The following is an 18,360-nucleotide window of genomic DNA, read 5'->3' as shown; positions in this document are numbered from 1 at the left end:
CGTACACTGAGTGCAATCGAAATACAGTCCAATACAGTGGCCTCAAGCACAGGCAATGGATCAAGTCAGAAATCTTGTAAAAAAAAAAGACTATTATTTCTTGTACTAAACAAGTTTTAATATGGAACATTGAACTGTAGTACCATAAGATGACAGTCATAAAAGGTTACACACAAGGACACGAATGATCAAATGTTTCAATTTAGACAAAAAAACAAAATGAAGCAGAGTGAATTACAGTAAGTACTTCTTGAATTCTTATGTTGGCACAGTGTAAGAACATTTTTGAAAAGTCTCACAATTAGGAAAAACAGCAATAAGCTTGAGTCAATGTGTTGCAGAACAATATATTATGATATACAAAAACTCAGAAGGTTTAAAAGATATTAGCAACAAATACATCTACTAATGACATTAAAAAATCACAGAAGGGTGTTGCTTACATAAACAATAGTCTCTACACATTGAATAGCACAGCTTACTTGTGTGGCAGCATGCTAGGATGTGAGGTACAGCAAGAATGCAAGTCAGGCCAATTCTTTTTTTTCCTTCTTTTTTTTTTCTTTTTCTTTTTTTTTCTTTTCTTTTAACTTGTTCTGTCAGGTCAATTCAAAGGGTACAACACTGATCACAATAGAAAACATGGAAAAAACATGTTTTTTTCTTTTTAGAAAAGAAATCAAGTTATTAAAGGAATATCAATCTTGAGAGGACATGCCAAATGAAAAAGCGGCATGAATCACAAAATAAATAAATACAATAACAGAGTGAAATGAATGGTGCTTTAATAATGCTGATGCTTTGTGCTGTCTGTGTAAATTAATTGTAGTCTTGGAATTTGATATCACAGTTAATCTTTCTGGATGTCCATTTGCTTACATGATATGGTTGTTGGAAAATAAAAGAACACCATATTTTTTGCTTATACTTTTCTAAACATTTGATAGCTGGACAAAATCTCCTCTGGTCCTATCCACAGTTTCATATTAGATTAAATACAAGAATAAAAGCAAATGTAATAAACAAAATAAGTCAGAGTACAATGTGTAAGGAAAAAACAGAATATGTGGGAATTGTAAAGCTAAAATATTTCAGAGTGGGAAAATAAAATTCATACCTTAAATGACTATCAGAAAACAATAATCTCCTTTGTAAAAGCAAATATTTTTACAAGTTTGACACTTCTTAGCAAAACTCCAGGGTGTGCTGTAAATTTGCATTTAGCCAAGGAAAATGTTTGGTGGTGAATTTTTTTAATGAAGGTTCAAAAGGCACATCATTCTCAGATAAAACCTTAAAGATCATGAAAATTTATAAAGCACAAACCTGGCTTATTTGCAAGAAATCAGACGGACATCTCAAACAAATACCCTTTAGGCACTTAATGAACAATGTATGCTCTATAAATATTACACAATGCCATATTTCAATAAAAACCAGACACAGCAAACAACACAAACACCTCACACCAAGTTCTACCCACAAACAAAAAGGAGTGAAGATCTAGCCACTGTATACCAGTGTTCTGTGCGTTAACACTCAAACAGAATAGAAATGTTTTATTGTTTTGAAGATGTTTGTCATGGTGCTGAATAAGAGGGTGCTCTTTAAACTGTTTGTGTAATGTTCCTACATGTGATTGTAAAAGTTCACAAAATACTGCAACATTTTTGAAATGGCTAAATCATAAATTGGCTGTTGTCTGAACTTTTTATGAATTTATTTGATACATTAGCCTTATTTATTATATTTTTGTGTATTTCTTACGTTTATCATTGTTTGGTTTCATTTCTGACGAGGTTTTTGTTTTCTTGCTAAATTAAACCTCAGTGATTTCCTAGCATGTTTTAATATGAAGGGTTCAGTTGTCTTTAGATATTTTGTTTGGTTTTCACAGGATTTTTTTTGAAAATCTGTAATACTGCTTTTAAAAAGTGTACAGGTTGCATAAATTTAATACATTGAACATAGTTATCTATAGTTACCAATTTTTTTATGGAATATGGTTTATTAAACACCATCTGGAGCTTTATGAGTCTTTTCCATGATAAGAAACAAGCTTTCATAAAGTGTAAAGATGGGCTGTGAAATAGATAAATGGGGAAAAACAGTCACACACAGTGTCTATCAGGGTACAGAGACATTTTCTTGTAGATATTTTTCATGTCCTCCTGTCTATAACTTTTCTGTGAAAGAAAACATTTTTTTTAATTAAAAAAGTAAAAGACAGTTTTTAGCCTGTTCAACAAGGTCAAGGTACACATCAAAAAAGTTGTATTGAGTTTGATGAGCACACAGCTAATTTCATAACACAATGGGAGGATATTTCCCTCCAGTTAGCCACAGATTACTCAACTGCTACAAAGAGAAATGGTTCACATGGCGGAGAGGTCAAAACGATTGGCTGAGTTGGTGCTTTTGTCCCATGTGTTCATCTTAGTGGGGGTTACACCCTCCTTGTTTCCAATCATCTGTATCAAATGATGGGCGAAAAAAGAGCGTCAGATGCTAAACATCAGAGCCTACCACTTTTTTGGGTAGAAGTGTGTATTATAAAGACTCACAATATCCGAGTGGAATGGTTTCACATTGATGTTTCGGATGGAACTGCTGGTGAGAGACCAAACTTTGGTTTTGTGCTTGAATGCAGCTCTGACCTTCAAAACAAAAGAAAAGAACCACCCATTTTAACAGTGGCCAGTGTCTGGTCAGTTTTATTTTGAAATAACTTCCAACTGCAGTGATGTTTATTTCTAATGACAATACATTCCCTTTTACAATGAGCCAGTAGTCAAATTAATAAACCAATGAAAAGCTTTGATTCATACCTCAGAGTTAAGAAGACAGTGAAACAAGAAGACAAAGAACCCCTGAAATGATTAGAAAAAAGGGTACCCATGATTCACAAGGGATTGCAAACATTTTCTGTGACGAATAGAAAATAATCAAATGTCTACAAACTTACTTGTAATGAGTTGAATATAGCAAAGATGTATAGGAATGGCAAAGAGTGCATGTTCACAGCGAGAACACCAAAGATCCAGGAAATACCCAGTATTGGCAGGAGCACAGCCACAGCCTTGACAGTGAGCCTTAAAGCAAACACACAAGTATTATGTAGTCACTACTTCTAAAATCAGTTGTATTTTATAATTTGAATAGTCTGATCTTAAAAAAACAAATGAACTCACTTGGCTGCATTGGCATCACCATGGACTTTGTAATTCTCCCCACTGATTCGAGATATGATCCTGGTCACAGATATCAGAATGCCAATGTTCACCTGGACATATGGTTGAAGATTATTCTATGCAATATAACTCAATTTCCTCGATCAGAGCAAAACCACAGACTGAGCATTTTCACCCAAATCCTCCAGAAAATGGAGGCCATGAGTATAGGTTACTAATTAAGGCAGGCAAGCTGAACTTGGAAGTAAAAGGAAACACATCACGACCCATCCAGTCAGACCCTTTGTTGCTACATTTAAGAAGCTGATTTATTTTTCAATTTGCTTAAGGCCCCAAAGTTTCACGCAAAAGCTAAATGTCGCATGTGAATGATTGAGCAAATCCAATTCCAAAATAGATGGCCGTAGTGCAGAGGTTGCAGTATGCAGTTGTCCTCTCATCAAAAAATCGCATGTTTGGTTTCTGCGTTGCCCACCCATGTGCTGAAATGTCCTTGGGGAAGGCACTGAACCCCACATTGGACTTGGTGGTTCTAGGTTAGCACCAGTGTAAGGCAGTGGAGCTGCCATCAGTGTGTAAATATGTGTGGGTCAGTGGTACTGTGACTGTAAAGCAACTTGGGCTTTCAAGAAAGGCAGAAAAGCTCTATATAAGCACAGGTGTCAGGAATTGCTGGTGTAGGACCCAAAACAAAGGAAATTAGGCATGGTGGTAGAAATAATAAATAAACTGAAACATGGCAAAAACCTCGGAGAATCAAAAAAGGACACAAAGCAGAACAGGTGACCTGACAATAAGGGACTGAAAACGAGAAACTTATATGGGCTGAGGACAATTTAATGAAATGAAGAAAACTGTGGATCATGATTAACCTGAAACTGGTGGAACTGACAAAGGGCAACTCTTAACACCATCAAAAACAAAAACTAACAAAAATCAAACTATACCACAGAACCCTCACAATATGACATTTACCATGTTAGAAATGTAGTGGGGAAAATAAATTAACAAAAAAAAAGGTTTTAAATGTATTTTATGAAAAGGGATTTCCAACTGCAATGATGTCAATTTCTAATTACATGAAAAGGTTTTTTTTGTTTAGATTTTTGTAATTAAGTTCCCTTTTTAGATATTACATTTCAAAATACATTTTTAATCCTTAATACATAATAATCTATTGAAATTAATATTGCAGATTTGTTTTTTTTTAAATTGAATTGGAAATGTGTATTATTAAAAAAATTAGTAAAGTACTTTGTAGCAATAGAATTATTGAAATGGATTTTGTATTCTTTTTGTGGTGGTGTGTTTCACTGTTATCAAAATGTGGCATTACAAAGACCCTATTAGTCCACCATGCCAAAAATATTAATCACACAAAAAACACTGCTTTAAAAAAATAACCCTTGTATATAAATGGCTATTTTGCAGATCATGTTACCACAATGACGACAAGAGCAGGTGCCACAAATGCCCAAATGGCTCCTTTGTTCAGTGAAAGCCAGCAGCTGAAACAATTAAGGCAAAGAAAATGCAAGTCATTTCCAAGTAAAAAAAACAACAAAAAACTATAATCTTGTGATGCAATAATGAATTATTATTAATCTAAGAGCATACAAAAATTAAACGCTGTTGTTTCTAACTATTTTCATTAGTGATTAGAAATGAATGAAATTGAAAGATTTCATATTCTCACTGTGCAGGTCATACTCACTTATCAATTTCACCATAACTGCCTAGAGCTGATGTCATGGACACGACACAGATCAGGAATGGAGAACCTTCCACACAAACACAATTTACAGTCAGCAATATTGCAGGATGTCTAATTGAGGACTGTAAGTCTAATGTGAGTTTGGTTACATTGTTCTAATACTATACTGTCCTATATTTTACTGTAAATAAAAACGCACTTATTAGCTGCATCTTTCTAACTGCTCTTTAAAGCAATGTAGACAATTAACGAAAGCATCTGACTGGGGAAAATGGTTATTTAAGCTCTCAGCATGAAAAAAAAAGCATTTTTTATGCCAGAAGAGAACAGACTGTTTCTCATGGACAGAATGCTCACTCAAAGTAACACTAGTTTCAAGTGCTGACATCCATCTATATACAAACAAAACACATCATGAAGCAGATGGGCCACAGTAGCTGTTTGTCACTTCTGCTGAAGGAAACCGAGGGCACAACTTTAACAACAGATGAAGTTGGGGAAACAAAACAGCATCTGGTCTGATGAGTCAGTTTCTGCAACAACACCTAGATGTTAGGGTTAGAGTTTGGTGTTAACCACAAGAAAGACTGAATCCATGTGGTCTCATTTGTGTGGTGACTGTATAATAACACTAAATAGATATTTTTGGCATGTTTTTGTCTCCAGCTGTAATACCAATTTATAGTTTGCACTGCTAATTCTGCCTCCATGTTGTTGTTGACCACATCCATGTATTGTAACTATAGTATACCAGTCATCTGATAACTATTTCCAGTAATGTAACACTCTATAGGACTTAGCTTAAATGATTCCTGTTCTCAAATGATCTGTGCACCTTTGACAAAATGATGGAGTCATAGGTTTGCATCATTGGTGTTTCACTCACAAATATAAGGAAACTGCGTAGTGATGTCATAAAATATGGATCAAGATCTGTGAAGAATCTTTGGAAACCTTTTGCTATATTTAGACATTTAGACTTTAAAAATTCAGAGAATATCTTACTTATAGCTTGGTTTCCAAAGTACTGCTTTAGTGTCTGTGGCTTGAAATAACATTTGTTGTTGCTAACTATGCCTCCTCTCTAGAAGGCTTGTGCTGCGTTTCAGCTAGTGACATTGATATCCAGGTTAAAAAGGAGGAGAAAGTTGAAGCAGGCAGAGCATGCTAGGAGCAGAGAATTAGATATATAATACATGTACATCAAGTCAGTATCGGTACTTTCTTTTTCAGCAAATAACAGCATTTTAAAGTATAAAATGGTATGCGAGACAGCCATACCTCTAGCTGTCAAACCCATCCTTAGCATATACTTTGCAGATAGCCATGCAAAAATGAAAAATGGTTCTGGCTAAAGGAGAGGAAGTCATAAAAAAGGGTTCATTTTACACTAATGGTTTCAATATGTCAAGGAAGGTTTATGAATTCCTCAGCAGTCAAAAACAGTATAACTTTGAATGTTTCCTGATTTATTCTAGCAAAGCCTGCAAAGGATGAGGCTAAACATTTTATCCAGCTTGGAGCACCAACACATATGACATCAGAACAAGCATCTGTAAGGATCTACAAAGGTAACAACACATAGCTGCAAATGACTACTCACCCCAGCCAATGACATAGTAGTAGTAGTGCTTGCTGCCCTCTGATCCAAACACCTTCACCACCATACTATAGAGATGAAGACCCTCCACCAGCATCCAAGCGAAGGCACTCAGAAAGAAGAAGTGAAGCAGGATCGCCATGACCTTACAGGGTGTCTGGGACGGATGACAAAATAAGAGTTTATCATATTTTTAAACGTTTTCTTTTATGTACAATTTCTTTTTTTTACATATTTTGTTTTTTCATAGATTGATTCGTCTAGCTTTATAGAAAATATATTATCAGAGGAAAATATTTTGCATGAATTTGAACATTTTAAGCATGTTGTACTTGGAGCTCTACATAAAAGCTATCAAAATTTTTTAATCGGACTGCAGAATTTTGTAGTTCTTATGATGAGAAAACTCTGAAAGGTATACTAACCGTGCCAGGTTCAAAGCGAGCGCTGATGAGCAGTAAAATCTGAGCCACAAGGATGGCGAAGGACAGGTTGGCATGGATGTGGTAGCGCTGATTTCGCATGGTACTAACAGATCTGCACAGCACCAAAGAGACATGTTCATATGAAAGCTGGAACACTGAAGCACCAATGCAGATTTATGCAAATCTGCCAATTGTTTCAAATTGTGGTACACTCACGACAAAACTGCAAAAGTAACCAGAGTGATGGCAAGGCAGAAAATGGAAATGGAGCACCCAACGTAGCCTATAACTGACAGTGCCATCATGTGGCTAGTAGTAAGCTGTGTAGGGAGACAATGGAAAAAGATTTTAAAGAATTAGGTCCTACACACAATATTCTATCAAAATAAATCCACAACATGGATGTGGTAGTGTTGGTTACTCCACAATGGGTTAAAGTAAAAAGATATAATCAAAGCCTTCTGACATAACAATTTGTGTCTTTTTTTTTAAAGTCTTTTTTAAAGGTTAAAACTATCTTACTCTTGGATTTTTGCTTTTGGCATGAACAAAAACACATTCATGCTTTTTGAGACTGTGGCTATTTTGAGCTTTTGGTTTTGATTCCCAATGCACTGTCTGCACACGTGCCTTGTGATTATGAGGGCAGAGGAGTCTTAGCCATTCAAAACAGAGAAATGTGGAATGCTTCCTCGCAGCTGAGGAATAAGGCTGCCCACTAATTAGAGACTTGCAGTCAGAACTTTGAGCATCAAATAGACTTTAGTGCCTTAAATATAAAACAAGTTTGTAGAGCTGCAAGAAGACTGTGTTCCGATTCATAGTAAGCATTGGGGAGGCAATTCATCATTCTGCTGTGCCTGTTTTCACTGATAAAGTAATAGTACTGGTGTCAATAGGGAAGGCAAAACATGTTACCACAGTTTTTAATCAGGAAATAGATTTTAGAAGAAGGGAAAAACAAACAATTCCTAATTCTTCATGTGACTTTTGCCTGTAGAAAATAAAAATCTTGTGTTTTCCTCAATGCGATAGATCAGCACCCACAACTTCGCACCCACACATGACAGTAGCATGTGGGACATTTTTTCTGTCATTCATTTAAAGCTTACCCATAGTTTATTGTCATTACAGAAGTATTGCGTAAAAAATTAAAGTAATGTAATAAATACTTTAAAAGTGCATACCTTCAAGGGCACAACTTGCATGAGGATAGCAAAGTTGGTCAGGTGGTTACACAAACATACAGAATATGACATGTTGCCCTCTGAACGTACACAGCCCTCATTAGACCACACCCCCTCCTTAGAACTGGAAATAAAAAAAAAATGTGTATTAAAAACTAGCATAATTGTATGCATAAAATTAGCTTCTACATGGTGGGAAGTTCCATTCTTCTTCTATAACAAAATGCTCTAAGATGAGATGCACACAAAAATGTTAATGCCTACATTTACTAGTTTCACAGAATCATCAAATAGTTTACGCTTTGTATGAACTTCAGGTTTTAATCCAAATAATAGTTACATAAGAATGCTTTGTGATCTCATTTTTTGGTATAAATATATATTTTTCGTTTTTTTTCCATAATAGTCCAAAAAGAAATGAATATGAAAACAGAACCATACTGATTGTATTTTCCATTTAAATGACTTTTTTTTACATTTTTTTTCATCTAAATGGAACAGTGCTTTTGTAAACTATTTACACAGACTCACCTATAGTCCAAAAATGCGCAGTAGAGGAAGACTTTATTGCTCTGGTTCAGTACTTGGTCCTGCTGTTTGTTAGTCTGAAGAAAGAAGGAAACAAAACCAAGTCCATGTAAAAAAAAAAGAATTTTTATACTTCAAACTATTTATTTGTTTAATGCTTTTCAGTCCTTTTGAAGCACAAAACACTTTACATAAAAGCATACTAATAAAAAATGAAAGTTTGTTTAAAGACAGAAACAGGGGGGGGGGAAAAGAACATTTTATTTCTTGATGAGTAATTGATGCTGTTCCACCACCTCTCTCAAGGAATGGTAATAACTTTAACCAGCTGAAGGATTGGAGAGAATTTTCTGGCTTTTTAATGGGGTGCAGGTAGAGGTCCTGATATGATGCATTGTAAGTTTAACTGTTGGATGTGGTGAATGAAAGTCTCAGCCTGCTGGAACTTAATGTCATTGGTACATGCGTGAATTATGACGGCTGAAGAAGAGGGATGTTCACTGGTGAGTTGGAGGGCATAGTTGTGAATGTCCTTGACCGATGCTCCTGAAATGCAGTGTGTGTGGCACCTCTTAAAGTCTACATGCCAGACAATGGAGTTTCCTCAGATAATGACTGGGTAGCGCCCCGAACAAGAGGCCAGTGTGGGGCTGCCAGCAGCCGGGAATCATGAGGCACCAGCCTCTGTCCCAGCAAGCTCGGGGGAAGGCCCACGCTCCTTCGAAGCGAGACCGGAGCCAGGGGTGGATGCCGCTGTTTGATCCAGAGCCCTGATTATGACTGAGGCGGCAAAGGCAGGAGGCGCTGTCCGGACGAGTCTGGTAGTAGCAGGGGCAGCTGAGACTGCAGCAGGTCCACACTGACTTGACCCTGTTCCTGATGGGTCGAGTTGGTTCGATAGCAGATGAGAGGGGCCTGGGTCTTTAGCCAGCAGGAGATAGCGGTTGAAGAGCGACAAATGTTGCAAGCTAGCAGCTTCAGGTTTTTGCTCATGGCTCCTCTGGCTACGACGTGTCACCTCCACCCATGACAGCTTGGGTGTAGAGTTGGATTCCTGAGACCAGTATCTGCCTGGGCTTGTTGGAGATCAGATGGAGACCTAATCGGTTCTCCAGGGCTAGAGTTGGCTGGGCCTCGGAACTCGTTCGTCAGCACCAATCCGTCCACAATCCTGCCACAAAACTGCACAACACTGCTGTCGGATCCGGTGGAGTGAGCGTCAGCTTCAGCAGGTTTTCTGCCAGACCATGAAAGTGACTGGCCTGGTCTATGATAACTGAGTGCTGGAGGTAAGTAATATAATTTGACTGGGATGATGTCAGTGAGAGTATTTATTCGATCAGTTGGTATTTCTCCATAAGCTCAGATCTTAGCCTTTGAATGGTGATTTGAAGTTGGCAATGATCTCCACAAACAGGAACTCCTGTAATATCTTTGTCAGGACGAGCATGAGCGTCAGCCACCCATGTTGCCAACAACATTTTTCTTTATTCTTTTTCTCTTTTACAGAGGTTTTATTAGTCATTTGTTGCTATTATTATACTTTATGCTGCGGTGGGGCAGTACTAAGAGAAACATGTCCATTGTGGTGCCTTTAGAACTGGAGTATTTAGTGACAGTGGTTTAAAAGAATCATGAAGAAAGTGCCAGTCATAGTGGAAGGTAGAAGCAAACCTCTTCACATACTCATTGTTAAGCAAAAGGAGTCTGGTTTTCTTAAAAAATGTACTGACAGACAGGAAATTCATTGTCTCCAAGGCTATTAAACTTTAAAACATCCATCTTTGGAGGCATAAAATCAGGCAGAAAGTCTAAGAGAGGAGGAACTTAATATTACACAAAAATGATTTATAAAACCCAAGAGTTTAAATAAAGGATAACATTCCCCCCAAACTAAAAAGTTATTTACATTTCAAAATTAAATAAAATGGTATTTGCTAGGGAACAGGAAATGGGTGTGTGACATGAGCTGTCATGCATGGAAGAGGAAACATCATGGTTCTGCTGGATCTGCAGCAATTTGTGGTTTTATAAGGTGTTAATGTTTAACCCTTGTGCTATCCTATGACCCCACCCTTACATTGACGTGGTCTCCCTACCATGACAAAGGTGGATAAAGTTGAAGAGGATTTCATGTAATCTATGGACACCAGTGAAGATCACAAATCATTGAAGAAAATAGGTTCAGCGCACTTGTGGGGTGTAGATGACCCAACTTCCAATGTTAAAGTGACTAGGATAGCACAAGGGCTAGTTGGTCAGGGGTTGAACTAGCAGGCGAGATAACGATCTCAAACTCAGGTCCAAAGGAAGTCAACACATTATCCAGACTTAAACCCAAAAGAGTTGTTTTGCGATGAGTAAAAAGTAAAAAGCAAGGCAGACCAATGGTGCCACACATTTATGGAACTTCTGTAGCAGAGTTGCAATTTCCTGGTAGGGTCACTAAAGTAAATCTCACTGTGAATCTGATACTTTTTCATTTCTATTTAAACAAAAATTATATAGTTACGTTCAGCTGGTATACCTCCTCAAAGTGGCCACTTTGAAGTACTTCAAGTTAAGAAAAATGTTAACACTGCATAAAAGAATTCATTTTCCATCAGTTGTTCATTGGTTTTATCATTTTTCCTTTTGAGTAAAATCAGAGAAATTGATGCATTCCTTGTACATTCTTTATTCTTTGAACCTGGAAAAATTAGGTTGCTTTAAAACCTACGACTGATAATTAGAGACTAAAAGAAATAAAAACAACTATCTTAAAGTCAAACTGAGTACGAGGGAGAAAGATTTAACAGGCTGGACTTACTTTTCAGAAAATGTGGACCCATTGAAATTACTATGCACAAACATCCCTGGGGGTTACAGAAGACAGGCCAAAAAAGGTAAAATATCCAGCGAGTGGCAGTTCTGAGAAGGAAAATACCATGTTGATGTAAGAACCAGAGGAGAATGGTCCCACAGTATCAAGTCCAAATGGTTTAAACACCACAGCCTACCTCACATTGTTGCTGGCCAGGTCCATTACTTTATAATCACACTGGTTATATTTTCGGATGCTTCCTTACACCAAAACAATGCACAGTTTAAAAGCTTCAGTTACAACAATCCAATTTTTGTTCTTGAAATGAATTCACTGTACAGTAATGGTCTCCACAGTCATGACATCTCAGTCCAACAGGACACCTTTAGAGACAGCGGAATAAATGACTCTATGACTGCTGATCCAAATCTGCAGCAACCGCAAAGTAATATCATGTCTTCTTAAATCCAAATATCTGAAAAAGACTTTCCAAAACGTTGATGAATATTTGCGGCTCAGAGATGAGGCAATTTTGATGCAGAATTAGAAATATTTTAGCAACACTTAGTGTGAATACTTAAGGGTATCAAACAGGTTGCTTTATGCAGTTTTTACCATTTTTCAGTTAAACAAAAGTCCTTCCCATCTCCAAAAGGCTTATTTGATAACTAATCCCCTTTTGCTTCTTAATCTGAAAATTTGGGTCTTTAGAGACATTGTGTTAATGCCAGTAGAATGGTGTAATTGCTGTTTGGCCTTGCTCAACTTGTCATCTGAAGAAAATAACAGTTCTACTGGCTGGTTGGGTATAGAGATTATACACCTCTGCTCATTCCCTGGGCCTCTACTCTAAGAATGAGATGGACTGTGTCTGCCTCATTTCCTTCTGGAAAAAGTGAGCGAGTGGGTGAAGTTGACACTTAGGCTCTCTGATTCCTGGCTCATACGCCACCTGATTCATTTTAAAAGGCATAGCACAATACTTTGACTTTGTTGAGTAATCAAATTGCTGTTCTCTTTCGGTCTGCTTTACATATGCAAGTCTTTAGTCATTATGTGCTCAGGTACTTCAGATGAATGCAGTGGACACATTTTCATGTGGCCCATTAAATATAACTTCACTGAGAAATGTAAGCCAACCTGTGGGTGAAACTGCTTTTCCCTTGTGGGCTTTTAGTTTCTAACTCTCAGTGTTTTATGCAAATATAAGCAGTCAGAAGAGCAACAAAAATCAGCTGGCACCCTATATCTCAGGTGTTTTAGCTCTTACTAAACCTTTGATCTGCACTAAACAAGGATCAATTACCTGTATTAAACTGCAAATGTAAATGCTCTCTGAAAGGAAACAATCCATCACTTTTAAACCTTGATTTGTACCAGACCCCAGCATAAATATACATGAGCCAGCAGACATTTACACATGATGTATAAGCCAACGCTCGCTCTTCACCAACTATCTTTCCAGAATATATTTAAAGGAGGGTGCAGGGTCTTGATCGTTGCTGCAAAAAAATTAAATGCTCTTGGAGGTCCTTCAGCTTTGACTGGATGCTATTGTTTTCTCTCAGTGCCCTTAGGCCCCAGAATCTACCAGCCAAGCATGCAGCTGGTGCTCCAAGACTTTATTAACAACAGAAGACCAAAAAAACAAAACCACTGAGATCACTGTAAACCCTGCAAGCAGACCTGAGCAGTAAAGATGAAGACAGAAAAGGATGTGGAGTGACATTACTACTAATAAAGAAATATCTCAGTCACAAAGGCTAACTCTTTGCCTGCTTTGACCAGGTGAGACAGAAGCTTGTGATCTTCTTCAGTGTGGTAGTGCCAGCGCATTTCTGGGAAATGTCATTTAAATTTCAATTTGATTTAGATTTTATTGGGTTATAAAAAACACAATGTAATTTTTAACAGAAAAAGAATAAAAGTGGATCTTTTATTAATATTACTGTGAAATACCGGATTAAAAGCTAACTGAAAGGAGTGTTTTGCCAGTTTAAAAAATTAATAATTTTGAAAAATCAATAATTGGAAAACAAACCCAGCCCAACAATTTAAGTCAATCATTTTCATCAAACACCTTGACTTATTTTCTATGTAACAGTGGTACAACACTAAGAATTTGTATAAAAATGAGTGCAAAAACGTTTTAACCCTCATATTGTGTCTGGGTCAAAAATTACCCATATTCAAATGTGAAAACGGGTCAATTTTACCCAAACACATTATAAGTGTTCATGATATATTTTTAATCTGCGTTCACACAGGCCTCAGCAATGTGACTCAAGCCACCACTTTTACTGAATGTCTCTTAACATGATTGCTAAACATGTAAACACGTGTTTAGAGCACTAGGGCACAGTTTGTAGAAATGATTAACCCTGAAAACGCCTCTGGTGCCAATGTTGATGAAATGCTGAATTCTGTTACTTCTAGCATCTTGAATGTTCTGGATGCCATTGCCCCATGAAGGTTAAATTGAGAAAACATAGACAGAAAGCTCCCTGGAGGAACGATGATCTAGTCAGGGCACAGAAACAACAGTGCCGCAGAGCTGAGCGAAACTGGCGCAAGTCAAAACTCCAGGTTCATTATGAAATGTATAAGGGGGAGTTGTACGCTTACAACCAGATCTTATGCAGAACAAGGGAAAGGTACTTCTCTGAAATCATTGGAAGTTGCAGCAGCAACTCTCGTGTCCTGTTCACAACAGTAAACAGATTAACTAACCCTCCAACCCAGCTACCAATAGAACTGGTTTGCACACCTAAATGTAATGAGTTTGCTGTATTTTTTAATGACAAGGTTCAGGGCATTAAAAAAGCCATCAACTCCACAACACATATAACTATCGAACAGCCACCTACTCACTCTAAGCTGACTCACTTTGTACCTGTCACTGACCAAACTGTCCAAGAGACCATCACCCGTCTGAGCTCGTCTACATGCTGCCTTGATGTGTTACCCACTAGATTTCTAAAGTCTGTCCTGAACAGTGTGTTGCCATCAATTACTCAAATAGTTAACATGTCTCTTCAATCTGGAATATTTCCAGAGGCCTTAAAAACTGCAGTCATTAAACCTCTCCTGAAGAAAAGCGGTCTTGATCCCACTGTACTGAATAATTACAGACCTATCTCTAATCTGCCATTTTTAGGAAAAGTCCTTGAAAAAGTTGTCTACCAACAGCTCACTGATTTTCTCTTATTAAACAATTCATTTGATGTTTTCCAGTCAGGTTTTAGACCCCATCATAGCACAGAAACTGCTCTTATCAAGGTAACCAACGACATCCGCCTGAACACTGATGATGGCAAAGTCACTGTCTTAATCCTGCTAGACCTGAGTGCTGCCTTTGATACTGTTGATCATGGGATCCTTTTGCACAGACTCCAAGACTGGGTTGGCATCTCTGGATCTGCCCTAAGTTGGCTCAAGTCTTATCTGGAAGACAGGAAATATTTTGTTGAAATTGGGAGTTGTGTCTCAGACTACATGGCCTTGACTTGTGGTGTGCCCCAGGGATCGATCCTGGGACCCCTTCTGTTCAACCTCTACATGCTGCCACTAGGGCAGTTAATACGCAGTAATAACATATCTTATCACAACTATGCAGATGATACTCAGATCTATGTGTCACTGACAACAGGTGAATATGGGCCGGTGGATTCACTCAGCCACTGCCTCCAACAGATCAGTGCGTGGATGCAGAACAACTTTCTCCAGCTAAACTCAAACAAGACCGAAGTTATTATTTTTGGCCCACAGAAACAAAGAGAAAGTGTCAGCAGCTACCTTCATTCTCTGTCTCTAAAACCCTCAAATCAAGTCAGAAATCTAGGGGTAATCATGGACTCTGACCTGAACTTTAACAGCCATATCAAGTCAGTAACATCAGCGGCATTTTACCATCTGAAAAACATTGCCAAAATCAAAAACATAGTGTCAAAGCCAGACCTGGAGATACTTATTCATGCATTTGTCTCCAGTAGGTTAGACTACTGTAACGGCCTGCTCACCAGCCTCTCCAAACGAGCTGTAAAACAGCTTCAGTACATCCAGAATGCTGCTGCTCGAGTCCTGACCAGAACCAGGAAGTATGATCACATTAGTCCTGTGCTCAGGTCTCTGCACTGGCTCCCTGTACCTGAAAGAATAGACTTCAAAGCAGCTCTGCTTGTGTACAAGTCTCTCCATGGCCGAGCACCAAAGTACATCTCTGACATGTTAGTGCCATATGAACCATCTCATACTCTGAGGACCACAGGGGCCGGCCTCCTGTTGATTCCCAGAGTCAGAACTAAACAAGGGGAATCAGCGTTTCAATATTCTGCAGCTAAAATCTGGAACAGCCTCCCTGAAGTCGTATGACAGGCCTCTTCTGTGTTCATGTTCAAATCTAGACTTAAAACATTTCTGTTTAGCCGTGTATATGACTGAAAGGTCCTATCTGCACTTTCCTTTCCTTTCCTTCCTTTATTTTTAAATCAATTTTCAATTATTATTATTTATTTATTTATTATTTTTTGTTTTTCTTTTCTTTTAAAGTAAATTTTACGTTGATTATTTCTATGATGTATTGTGATTTTAATGCATTTTTCTGTTTTGTGAAGCACCTTGAATTACTTTGTGTACGAATTGTGCTATACAAATAAACTTGCCTTGCCTTGCCTTGCCTTTAGCAAGCCCAAACGTAAACACGTTTAAACTTGAAAAAACTGTTGCCTTCATGCATCGCTAAGCAAGTTTTTAGGTTAGTTTTCGGGCTCTATGTACAAAACGCGTAGCCATTGAATGTGCCTTGAAAATGATCTCACGTCAAACTTTGACCAATCTTGGACTTGGCTTTGATAGTAGCATTTGGATGGCGTCCCTATTAATTCACAAAGTGCCAACCATTCGAAAATTGATCCTGGAGGAGAAATTAGTTATTGCGATTTATGCATGCCGGGAATTACATGACGCCAAGTCTTTCATATATCAGAATGGAGCTGTGAAAAAAAAAACCTGGAGCAAGATTCATGAGATTTACACTGCTACGACATTTCGCACCAAGCCTCTTTCAGCTGTAGGTGGTGGACATGCGCTAGTAAACAGAAGAAAAAGAAAAAGAAGACTCTGCTCCCTGCTTATCCAGAGTGAACACCATATGCTGAAAGTACATTCAAAAATGCTCATTTTGCACATTTTTGAATGCGTGTCACATGCCTGGTGTGAATGTCGCATATAACTATCAGTACTGAACAAGTATAAAATGTCTGTTTTTTTTACAAATCTCCCACCACCTTTGTTGGCAGTGCATGAAGAAGAAGGCTGGCCCCACCAGTGAGAACTGGGCCAATTATAATACAGCTAACAGATATTTGGTCAAAAAAGACTTGGCGCCTCATTTATAAACGTTGCGTACGCACAAAAGAAGGCGTACGCCACTCTCTACGCAATAGTTGAGATTTATAAAAAGCAAACTTGACGGGAAAATCTGCGGTCTTTCACGCAAGCTCTGACCCAGGCGTACGCACAAAAACGGATGAAATGAGAAACGACGACACCGTCGGCAGATGGAAGAAACACGTGAAAGTGACAATGACAATACTGCCTCTCATAAATAACATGAAGACTTCACAAAGCAAGTCTTACAATTAACAGCCTACACGAACACCCGTTTGATCGATCAGCAGTGAGACAAATAAAAAAAATCAAACGAAAATTACAACAGAAATTCAAATGAACACTTATTTGCAAAAAGAAAAGTGAAAAATGTTCTGCAATATTGGCATGTTGTGCAATTCATCCTCATAAATAATATAGTTAACAGAACGAAATAATGTACAAACTGATATTCCCGTCAATGTGTCCGTCTGGCGGAGCAGATATAGGTGCAATCAGACAGATGGATAGATAGAGAGAGATGCATTAATTGTCCACTAGGGAAAGTTGTTTTCATAGTAAAACATTTCTTCATAAGCAACAGAATTATGGTATTCGTGCATATGCCTTTAGTTTGTTTTATTTTTGATAAAACAATGTATGGCGTATGTCTCAACCATTCAGAAAGCAACAAGAAATTACATTTGCGCTGATCAATTTCCCATTTCCACGTCGATTATTACCGACATCTGTAGCTTGTCAGATGCAATTAAATGGATGGAAATAAAATGCCCCATCACAATGCGTAATGACGCACAATGGCTGATCTTGCGCTCCTAGAAGATGTGGCAAATGGAAGAATTCGGAGTGAACGCATCTTTAGACAGGAAGAAGACGTGTTGGCAAACGAGGACGACTGGCTTATGAGCCGGTTCCGACTTCCTCGAGCCGTCCTGTTGGACCTCTGCGGGCTTTTGGGGGGGTGTCACCCGGTGCATCTGGCGCGTCGGCGTCCCCCTGCGCCTCAGTCACCACTCCACTAAGGGATTCCCCAATTCTTGCCGCTTGTCTCTCATCAAGAGGGGTCAGCTCCGGTGTCCCCCCCGTGGCAGACACACTCTGCTGGCGATGCAGCGCCAGACGTTTTTTTGCCTCGACTTTGATGTCCGACCATTTCTTTTTTATTTAACCACGGTCCGAGGTTGTGAGGCTGCAGCATTAACGGCGTCTGCCACTCACGTGGCTTTTTGGCATTAGTAATGCCCACACTGCGCCCTCCAAACAACACTTTTCTCCTCTTTTCCACCTCGCCAACGATAAATTCTACTTCACATTGAGTGAAGTTACGTTTTTTTCATTTCCTCTCGGTGTGTGCCATGGTTTCGCAATCAATGAATATTCATTTGTGGGCGTTTCACTGACTATTTATGGGCAACTATGGGCGTGTCATGAGGCCGCAAAAGCTGCGCTGCATTTAGAATTGGTTGTGATTTATTAAGGGAAACATGCGTAGGATGTGCGTGCGCACGGTTTTATAAATCCGAA

The 18,360-nt window shown here is 38.4% G+C and overlaps 1 protein-coding gene across 2 annotated transcripts in view; it reads right to left on the bottom strand.

The window, feature by feature from the left end:
• Positions 1–96: 96 nt before the first annotated feature.
• Positions 97–18,360, bottom strand: part of adgrd1 (adhesion G protein-coupled receptor D1) — a 44,721-nt gene continuing 26,457 nt past the window's right edge. For both annotated transcript variants that reach the window (XM_011479427.3, XM_011479428.3), the window contains 12 exons: positions 8,649–8,722; positions 8,118–8,241; positions 7,147–7,250; positions 6,931–7,042; positions 6,509–6,662; positions 4,906–4,972; positions 4,633–4,699; positions 3,192–3,283; positions 2,966–3,092; positions 2,829–2,870; positions 2,565–2,657; positions 97–2,471 (listed from right to left, as the gene is read on the bottom strand). In XM_011479427.3, the coding sequence (XP_011477729.1) occupies positions 2,376–2,471; positions 2,565–2,657; positions 2,829–2,870; positions 2,966–3,092; positions 3,192–3,283; positions 4,633–4,699; positions 4,906–4,972; positions 6,509–6,662; positions 6,931–7,042; positions 7,147–7,250; positions 8,118–8,241; positions 8,649–8,722 (1,152 nt within the window). In that variant the 3' untranslated portion in view covers positions 97–2,375. The remainder of the gene's footprint in view (positions 2,472–2,564; positions 2,658–2,828; positions 2,871–2,965; positions 3,093–3,191; positions 3,284–4,632; positions 4,700–4,905; positions 4,973–6,508; positions 6,663–6,930; positions 7,043–7,146; positions 7,251–8,117; positions 8,242–8,648; positions 8,723–18,360) is intronic.

The sequence above is a fragment of the Oryzias latipes genome, chromosome 9 (assembly GCF_002234675.1).
Source record: "Oryzias latipes chromosome 9, ASM223467v1".
Lineage (NCBI taxonomy): Eukaryota > Metazoa > Chordata > Actinopteri > Beloniformes > Adrianichthyidae > Oryzias > Oryzias latipes.
This window is presented reverse-complemented; position numbering and strand designations above follow the sequence as displayed.